Consider the following 10,019-nt stretch of genomic DNA (forward strand, 5'->3'; position numbering starts at 1 on the left):
CGCTGGTACCCAGTATCTAGCCAGAGCGGTGAGCACATTGATTTTTCTCCTTCCCATCATATCGTCGACGCTCGGGAGCTTCCTCGCTTATTCCATGCACCTTGCGTCTCTCCCCTCTTCTCACGTGCGCACCTCGTAGGACTGGCATTAGCATTATGTACTAGCTTCGTGAGTTGCAATAGAACTTAAGACTCCTGGGGAAGAACTTCCTGAGCTCGCGCAGCGGTTTCGCTTTGTGGAAACCATGAGCACTCGCAGTCAGACTACGAGGAGTACAATATCATAAGAATTGAACATAAACAAGCAACCCTATCTCGCACAAGTCCTCGTTTAATTGTCGTTCGTCGTGCGTCGATCTTGATGCTGCGCAGGTTCGAATTCCGTCGCTAACATAGAGACGCAAACTACTCTAGGTCCGTAACTTGAAGGCAATCTGAGCATGATCATCGTTTCATGAGCGTCGTGGTCTTCTGGTCCTTCCTTTTTTCGTCGTCGTTTCTAGGCCTGTGCGAGGAGCCAATCACGCAGACGCACATCAAGTTCAGTGCTCGGCAAGCATAGTTCGTAGATCTGCACTTCACAATGTGCGTCTGCAGTCCCCTGCGACTTACCCATACTTTGGACGAGTATTCCAATGCCACGGCAGTACCCTACTGAGTATCCGATACGGTTTCGAGTATATATGCCGATGTATTTAATATCTATGAATCATGGACCATCGTTGATGGCTGTAGCTCATTACGGCGAAGCATGACTACGGCTTTCGAGCTAACCTATGTTCCTACATCGTTAGACCTGTACCTATCATAAATGTAGTTCGTTCATTGAGCTACTAGAATTCAGATGTTCATTGGTTACACACAGAAACGATACACTGAAGAGCTACTGCTACAGAGAATCGTTCATTACGGAGTTATCGGTGCATACTGCAACTGGTTGAAATAAACAACGCAGAAGGGGTAGTCGATAGGACAAGCGCGAAGGCTTCAATTGCAGAACGTACTCGACAAACGTTTCCTAACAGTCTATAGCAAACGTACGACTCAAGGCTTCATTCATACACTTACAAATTTGACGAGCCGAAAACCACGTCCCACCACGACGTAGCACGCTCCGGTATGGCGCTCGACGAAGAGGGCACACTTTCGGTTGACGACGAGAGATGTGCGCAACCTCCTGTCTTACTCTGGTCTAAATCGTGTCGTCGGATAACTGCCAGAAATCGGACAAAATGCAGAGAAGTGCTCACCATTGGCTTGGACATCTGAGTCAATACGAGAAGAGTTACGATCATTATCGCTCTCCGATAGTCTGCTTTCTGTATTTGTCCCTTCGAAACAGTCAACGAAAGGCGACCTCCACTTCAACCATGAAAAACTTACCACGCAAGAAAGAACATGGTATCTCCTTCTGTATGCATCTCGGACAGGCGGAGACATCGTCATGGGTCTTAGCCTCCGTCGTTGCAACAAGACACCGAACTTTGCTCCGCTGACTTTCCATCGATCATGAGGTGCATGACCGGAGACGATATCTTAAAAGCACTCACCATGTATCACACGCTTTTCTCACTTTACCACTACACTTAAGGTCACCCGATGGCCACTGGCAATCGAGACAAAGTCTCTCGCATCGAAGGCACCGTCCAGGCCATCCACGAGGTAGGACACATTTGACTGAATAAGTCATAATAGTCAGTTGTTATCGACCTCAGATTATACGCCATTTACCTTTCCTTACTGCACAGGTGTTGCAGGCCGCATGGCGGGACAGTAACTCGCATAAAGGACGAGACATAGCTATAGTGGGGAATGCATGGAAATGAGGCAGTAGAGCGCAGGCCTGTCTTCTATAAGGATCGGTCGACAGATCGTCTGGAACCTATATTGTAACCGCGCACGACCGCAAATTATATCTCACGCGGAATAATTTCAAAGACCCGTCAACAACGTGACAGAGAAGCTTTTGCAGACATGGCACGCACCGAGATCGAAGGCTGAAGCCACGACACGGTCAATGACGATACTAGGCTTCATCACGGGTAACAGCGGAAGAACACTCACCCAGTACGAAAACCATAGACGGAATGCCCAGCTTTGCAAAACACCAATCACTGCGAGCATCCCACAAGCCCGACATGCGCAATCCCACATTTGAATAGAACTGAAAGACCTCGTACGGACACGACGACGACAAACTTATTAGACTGGAGGATGTAACAGTCGGGAATGGCTACCCTCATGTTTTCTCACGGACACGGCCGGCGCTACGGCCGGTGACGTTGGCGTACTCCCGGCGTAACGCTTTCCACGTGAATATACTGCGCCGGTTATCGCGGCACACCGACATTCCGGACGGCCGAACAATGTCCTTACCAATCGGGCGCTTGTAGTCCGTCTGTTACATACAAAACACGCTCCATATCCACGAATTGTTGGCCGTCAACCTCATCTTCGTTCGTCCCTCCCGTCATAACAGCTGTGAGTTCAACTGTTACAATGGTCCATAACAGCCGCATGAACAGTTGTTATAGGGCTCTGCGTTCATATCTTTGGACGCTGTACGTGTGAAAACTGATGTTGTTGGAGAGAAATCATGACCACCAACCCAATCCTTGCCGTACGTGGTTTCGTATAGCCCCATGATTACACCCAACGTGACTAAAATACAAAATGGAATCCTGCAATCACAGAATGCCACAATATCCGGTGTCTCTCACCGAAAAGTGTCAGACAATTATATTCTCTTTCCTTTGGGACTTCTGTAAACGCTTCTGAAGGTGCGAAAATTTGACATCCATTGATCAATGAAACCGTCGTGCTGAATAGAATCATGAGAAGAAGATCCCGCTGAAAAGCCACCGAACTGCTTCGGTGACATGGAGAAGATGGCGTTAGTTTACGAATGCCGAGACGTAAGGTTCACCCTTCACAAAGGAAGCTTATTGAGTTCACTGACACAAACCTGTCTATATCAAAGGGGACACGTTCCTATGAGTAAAGTCCACTTCATGACTTACAATGTTGAACATCGCAAACTCCTTCGACAACATTCAGAATCATGTCAATGACTGTGGATCTAGTCAAACTATATAAATCTTGTACCATCGTCGCATCACAGGTCACTCTCCCGCTGCCAAACAGGTATTAATGAAAACTTCCATGACATCGAAGCACGCCCAGAGCATGAAATCATGACTGCGGCCTCCGACATTGTACGGCATAAAAACAGAAGCCGAACCTCTAGAACACCTATGTGTGTAGCAATGACGTAGGCGTACGTTAAGATGCCATGCACTTCCATAGTTCTTACCCTTAATTAGCACGCGCTACAATACTACCCGATGCCTTCGGACGTCCTGGCATCTACTGATAAGAGCCTAGCACGTTCGCACCACTCAAAGATCGTACGTAATGCCTTCCGACAAGATACAGCTGATCACCTGTAAATTGAGCCATATCAGCATGCGAACAGCCCCTGAATCTTTGTTCGTAACACAGGACCATCCACCAATAATGCATAATTGACTTCAATCACCAACCATGTAGAATTACATAGACCATTACTGATCAACACTAAATAATCATTCCATCCACAGATATACATTACTGTGGTGCAATAGACATGAAAGCAGCCAATACTGGAATTTTGCATTCACTGAACATACAGAACCCTATATAAAATTCTGACTCCTTTCAAAACCAGAGAACAATATGGCTATAGTAAACAAAAGTACGCGTAAACATCATCCATATCTTTGTCTACGATGTCTACGTACGTCCGAAGAGACCTGTCTTCAAACTTCAACACCAACACACTACCGTAGAACGGACGTACAGACAATGAAGGTGACTTTGGTTGAAGACTAGCAACCGCCTGATTCTCTTCGCAATTCGAGATGTTGTGATTATAATACGACGAGAAAACCTGAAAAGGTTGGTCAAGGTAACGCATGTTGCAGCCAAACCCAACATGGGTGACCCAAACAGGTGACACAACAAGCGTTCCTAAGAGGGGAACCATCCCACTTGGAATGTAAGGAGAGAACGGATCATAGAGCTCTGGTACAAGGTATATGTCGATATACTTGAAAACGCCTGTCAGGACAACGTGCTCAGTGTAAGGAAAACACTGATACGAGTTACTATGATAGCGTGAACACTGACCATCATGCACACCGGCGTAAAGGGCGCGGACCCGTGCTCGTGGCAACTGGACCATGCGTCGTATCTGGCTCGACTCACATGGATAGCACGATCGTCTTCCAATGTACGATGAGTTGCAAGAAGTCACAGGGACGGTACCGGGAATGAACACGTGTACAGTCGCAATGGCGGCATGAGCAGCACGAAGGCCGACGTCCCATCTAATGTGACGAGTCCTCGTACACTCGACCGAATGGTTGGCTGAATCCTGGAACATAGCAAGATGTCAATCAAACGACCGGACAGTAGCTACATACTAGAGTCTCACCTCCATTCAATGGACCGGAGAACAATAAGGCACGTCTTGATTGCAATCCGAGCAGACGAAGGGAGTCCGCAACCCGCAGACAACACACGACGGCAAGTCTTCACGCAAGCGTAATGCTGTCATAGGATGCAATGACGGTCCAGGCGGGACCGAACGCGTAACAGACATGTTGGCACTCGCGGTGTCGGACATCGTATGACACGAAGATGTACTCAAGAAGAAAGGTAGTGCTCGTCCTCGAATATGCGCCTTGTCACCACGTAAAATATCAATCCTCAAACGCCCACCATCACATCCTCGGCTGCGCCCGGGTACGTGAGAACTTCCCACAGTCATCCAACCAAAAGCAGTACAGCATCCAACCATGAATCCTCAACCAATCTCCGCAATAGACTCTCTAGTCAGCAGAAACGCGCGAAGTAACCCCCACCCCTCGCACGACGTCCGAAGAACGTCTAGCTCTACGTCCCGACGACGAAACAGCGCATGTGGTTAGGATGCAGCCACTGGTCGTCATCTTGCACTGTTGTCCCTACGACAGCAACAGACTAATCTCTCCGATCGTGATCGTTGTGAACACAGCGATTGTCGCTGGCGTATTCGACTCCCCGCACTCGAACTCAGAACCCCCTCCGTTGACGACTCCTACCACGTGGCAGGCTTGTATCTCCCACCAGACAATATGGACGAGTATGAAATCGTTTCCCACCCGCTCCCCCGCGTCCCTCGTCCATCCGGTCCTTGCCCACTCAGCGCTCCTCGCACTCCTGCAACCGGGACCCCGGCTGCTTTCCCCGTCCGCATAAGCCCTTCATGATCTTCCGCTCCGAACTCCGGACCACGGAGAAGATGAACGTCGCTGTTCAGCACAACCGCCCTCAGATCCACCGACATTGCCGGCTACCTCTGGAACCAACTCTCGCCCACGGAACGCGCCTCTTACCACGCCAAGATCGACGAGCCCGAGCGCATGCACGCTACCAGCTATCCCAATCACAACTATCCTCTCGTCCATCAGAAAGACAGAGGCGTGAACCGCCAGCCGAAGCTTGCCCACTCCGAGAAGATTCATCGACGCCAGTAAGTCGCAAGCTTCATGCCACTCTCGCTCCGTAATTGACGACTTAGAAAGGGAGCTCAATACTAGTAAACGGGTAATCACAGGCAACGACCACTACGACTGCGACGATTCACACGAATACGTCAAATGTTCTCGACGGAAGATGCCGTGCAAGTTCTCCGCGAACAAGGTCATGGAACCACCACATCCCCGCCCCGCTCGTGTTGGGAGCGGACAGGTCAAGTTTGACCAACACCATGACCAAGACGTCGTCGCTTCTCCTGCCATCTCGTGCCCCACACGTTTCGACTCCTAACACTCGCCTCTCGCCCAACTGTTCACCAAGCAACAGTCCATCTCTTCGGTGCACGACGACATGCCTCTAACATCGTTCAACATCATAAGCCACGGGTTTGTTGCGACTGGTGACATCGCCGAGCTCTCTCTTGGTGAACCAGCATACAATTCCAAGATACGCAGACCACCCCATGGCCCCGACTGCGGCATGGCAGAACTCGTGCAGCTCCAGTTCACAGATCCCTTCTCTTGCGACTTCTCTCGCAGCCCTCAGAACTCCTTGTCGACCCACGACTCTCTCGACCCTGGCCCCCGCTGCCTTTCGTTCTCGGACCACTTCCTTGAGTTCACCAACGAAGCCAGCAGCCAGAAGCCTCTCGTCAATGTGGAATCCCACGCGACCTGCGTTTGAGCACCCAACCATGTTTTACGGATACAACCTCTCTATCGACCAGCCCTCCCCTGATCCAGAGTTCTCCGATTCCATCCCCTACGACAGCTGCGCCTAGATCAGCCACTAGACACGTCTACCCTACCTACGCACCTCACGCGTTCTCGTCGGTCTCCTGTCGACGCTCTCGACCACTTTCACGCACTACTATTTCCTACATGCCAACGTATCCAGGATTGAAAACCCTTCGCACATCTCCCAGCTCCCTGCTCTCTTGTCATATTCCCATATCGCGTTGACGTACCCTTCTGCTCTTGTCCGCTTCCCCTGCTTGTACCATAGCCTGTATCCCACGCCGATTCTCGCGCCGCAAGGCCTCTGCTCTTACACATCGCTAATTAGCAAACTTGTCTCGACGTACTTTCATACACACAGAAAAGGCCAGAGATTGCAATGAAAAGCAAAACGGCTCAACGAGACAAGCACAGTGTCCGTACTAGTACAATGCTTTCGCCTCCCACGAGTCTAAAGGCTCCAGACTGATGTTTGTGATATCCGTGATAGAACGTAGAAACAACACATGGATCCACAAAAGATCATACATCCGAATATGCGTTCGAAACAGAGCCAGAAAGACCAACGGAGACCGCCGCAGAATCAACTTCGACTTAACGCACGCACCCGTCACCCCGCGCTGCGACCGTCGGTCGACGGGCGCTCCATAGCCCGAAGCCTGTCTACACGTCGAAAGACCAAAAATGAGCCAAGAAATTGAACAAGCTTTCGTCCGTAGTCCTGCCGCAATATGCCAAGAACTAGAGACCGTCAAGCAAAATACGAACCACTTCCCAAAAGAAAGCTGCGGTCGCCTTCCTATGTCGTCTTTAACACCCGAACGGCATTTCCCGCGCACAGACGCCAGCACCCACGCCCCGTTTTACACGCCCTTACGACGATAACCCCTGCTACAGCATACGACACACGTTCTTTGCTTTTATTGACGTTCACGATCCCTGCCAAAGCAACTTGTCCTACATCGGAACTTCCCCCCAATCTTTACTGATCCCTTCCAAACTGTGTACGCAGCGCCCGCTGCATCTCCCTGACGAGCGACGCCTGAAGCTCCATGCCCAGGTACAACATAATGCCCCTCGTACTTTCCACGGCTGCAGCTTCCGCCCCGTTCATCAAATCCACAAAGACGGTTGGCCTAAAAACATCGCGCCCAGTACGTTCCAACCATATAGCGATACGGAAAAACCACTGAGACAAGCGTTTGAACCTAATCCAGCTGACAACGCACTACGCCACTTACCTCGTGGCCGTCGACAACCACCACCATGTACTGCTCGATGCGATCAATACCACTGCCGCCGCCCATTTCCCAAGGGCTGCGAACAGGTTCTAACTGAGGAGCTAGGTCCTCAGTCTCGTCGTTCATAACCTCGTCTCCTGAAGAGATCGTAATAGACGAGCTGAATCAAAACAAACTTCATCCGTCAAAGAACGCACTACAACCATCGTATGCAGACTGACCTTTCCATGTCACCAGTGGAAGATGACTGCCCGACGACTTCAGACTGTCTTGCAGTTGCACGGTAAGTACGTAGATGTTGAGGACACATCAGCGATTCACGCTCATCATCCGATTGGCGTATTATAGACAGTCCACCAACGCCGTATCGAAACACGTGCACCGTTTAATAGTTTGCTCTAGAACCACAACAGCAACCGAAATAATGTTCTCGAACCCACACCTTCTCCGACATTACTACCGATAGAAGACCAGAAGATCGTAGAAGACCAAAACATGTCTCAGTTTGTCCCAATTGGTAATCCTCTCATCTCGAACGGACAACACGATTCATTCTTTTTCTGTGTAGACCCACTCCACGTCCACCGATAGTTTGAAGAACGTCGTCGGCCGACACGCGTTCTCCGATTGCCACCGCATCAGGGTTCGAAGAGAACCTTACGAGTTATAGCCACTAGACCCCGTAGCACGTGGCCCACTCCTCACCTACAACGAAATAGGTATGACTTCTAGTTCACCACCTGCTTCCTTTCTGACTTGTGGTCTCGAACGTCATTCCGCCGTCACAGTACTCGACTACACAGTTCTATCGACCTGACTCACATCCACAAGCGCCCTATCATACAAAAGTATTCTAACAAACCGAAGACCATTTCTGAAAGGCGAGTCCGCGACCGTGTATACTTCGAAGCACGACCGCCATAGTCGTCCTATGCATCTGATACACACGCTGTCTTATTGTAAGAATATAGATCACCTACATAAGTACACACATGCCGACACAGAACCTCGTACAACATTCAAGATTCGCATATACACGGCAACCAGTGCTATTCGACGTAACGGTCCGTACTCATAAAGTCTGTACCACACGGAATATGATCGTATCTGTAACTGACAAACTACGCATGGCGCACAGACGCACCAATGTACTCACTAACACGACGCTCGAAAAAGTTCGCTCGCGCGCCTACCACGGTAGTCTCCATAAATGCAAACTACCGCCGACGTCAATACTAGGCTTCGCGTGCAGAATTGACGAGCTCACCGGGTTTCGACTTCCGTAACAACGAGGTACACCGAGGCCCTCCAACAAGAAATCGCCAACGTACTCCACATACTGCCTCATCAACGCTACGTTCATGCCCATCAACGGCCGCGCCAATGCAGCTAAGTTGAAAAGTAAGCACAACAACCCAACCACAGGACACGAACGACTCACACTCGAAGAAGCTACATTCTAGGCCGACGGCCTCCTTCACCATGGACGTAATCACGTCCGGACGAAGCGGGTAGTCAAGGTGACTGTAGAGCAAGCATGCGAAGGAGGTATGGAGCCCTTCATCCCTTGCTATAAACTCATTCGACTGACTGAGCGCAGGCATGAGGCCCCAACTCCGCACCCAGAAAATCGCCGCGAATGAAGACAAGAAGAAAATGCCTTCGACAATTGCGAACGCAACGAGGCGCACTGCAAAGGAAGACATAGTCGACTCAATCCATCGCATGCACCAGTCGGCCTTCGCCTTCACAGTAGGCATAGTCTCTATGGCAGAGAAAAGCCTAGCCTGTTCATCTTCATCCTCCACCAAAGCACGCAGGAGCATGCTATACGTTTCGGAATGCACGTTCTCCCTAACCACCAGTTAGTAAACAATCCCCTTCGTGCACAAAAGACTCACATCATAATCTGGAAGCCGTAAAAGCACCTAGCCTCTGGCATCTGAACCTCTGCACAAAAGCGCTGTGCGAGGTTCTCCACAACGATCCCATCCGACGCTGCGAAGAACGCGAGAATCGTCGAAAGGAAGACCCGCTCATCCTCCGTTAAGGACCCCTGCCAGTGCTCGACGTCTATATTGAGCTTGGTAATCTCCTCCGCCGTCCAGAACGAAGCTTGAGCCGTTTTGTACATGTTCCACACCTGTACGTGTCAAAAACGACATCCAGATAACACCGATAACGGACAGTACCTCCGGATACTTGATAGGAAACAAGACAAAGCGCGAAGCGTTTGGAACAAGAATCGACTCCATGATCGTAAAGCGCGGAATGCCCTCCAACCGTCACAAGCATCTTAAATAGCTGACACCGAAAGCCCTCCGATCCAATTTGGGCTGTCTTCAGTCATCGAACCATGACCGAAACTCCGGATCCCCGCCCTCTCCCCGGCCCCACAACGAATGTATTACACAGTAAGCAATCGAAACCGGCTGCGCTTTCACCTGATATCTTCTATGTTTTCTAGTACATTCCGAAACACC

The 10,019-nt window shown here is 50.2% G+C and overlaps 3 protein-coding genes across 3 annotated transcripts; 2 read left to right on the top strand and 1 right to left on the bottom strand.

The window, feature by feature from the left end:
• Positions 1 to 5,165: 5,165 nt before the first annotated feature.
• L226DRAFT_569448 (uncharacterized protein) lies at positions 5,166 to 5,849 on the top strand (the record flags this gene model as incomplete). The annotated part of the gene is made up of 3 exons (XM_067684307.1): positions 5,166 to 5,269; positions 5,341 to 5,553; positions 5,606 to 5,849. 3 exons carry the CDS (start codon positions 5,166 to 5,168, stop codon positions 5,847 to 5,849), a joined length of 561 nt encoding a protein of 186 aa, XP_067537833.1.
• A 60-nt stretch (positions 5,850 to 5,909) lies between these two features.
• Positions 5,910 to 6,242, top strand: L226DRAFT_569449 (uncharacterized protein; the record flags this gene model as incomplete). Its single annotated transcript, XM_067684308.1, has 1 exon — positions 5,910 to 6,242. The coding sequence occupies one exon, from the start codon at positions 5,910 to 5,912 to the stop codon at positions 6,240 to 6,242; it is 333 nt and encodes a 110-aa protein (XP_067537834.1).
• A 2,415-nt stretch (positions 6,243 to 8,657) lies between these two features.
• Positions 8,658 to 9,791, bottom strand: L226DRAFT_459012 (putative ribonucleoside-diphosphate reductase small chain B; the record flags this gene model as incomplete). Its single annotated transcript, XM_067675486.1, has 5 exons — positions 8,658 to 8,753; positions 8,804 to 8,925; positions 8,978 to 9,390; positions 9,438 to 9,679; positions 9,729 to 9,791. The coding sequence occupies 5 exons, from the start codon at positions 9,789 to 9,791 to the stop codon at positions 8,658 to 8,660; spliced, it is 936 nt and encodes a 311-aa protein (XP_067537835.1).
• Positions 9,792 to 10,019: the final 228 nt, after the last annotated feature.

The sequence above is a fragment of the Lentinus tigrinus genome (assembly GCF_003813185.1).
Source record: "Lentinus tigrinus ALCF2SS1-7 unplaced genomic scaffold L226scaffold_7, whole genome shotgun sequence".
Classification (NCBI taxonomy): domain Eukaryota; kingdom Fungi; phylum Basidiomycota; class Agaricomycetes; order Polyporales; family Polyporaceae; genus Lentinus; species Lentinus tigrinus.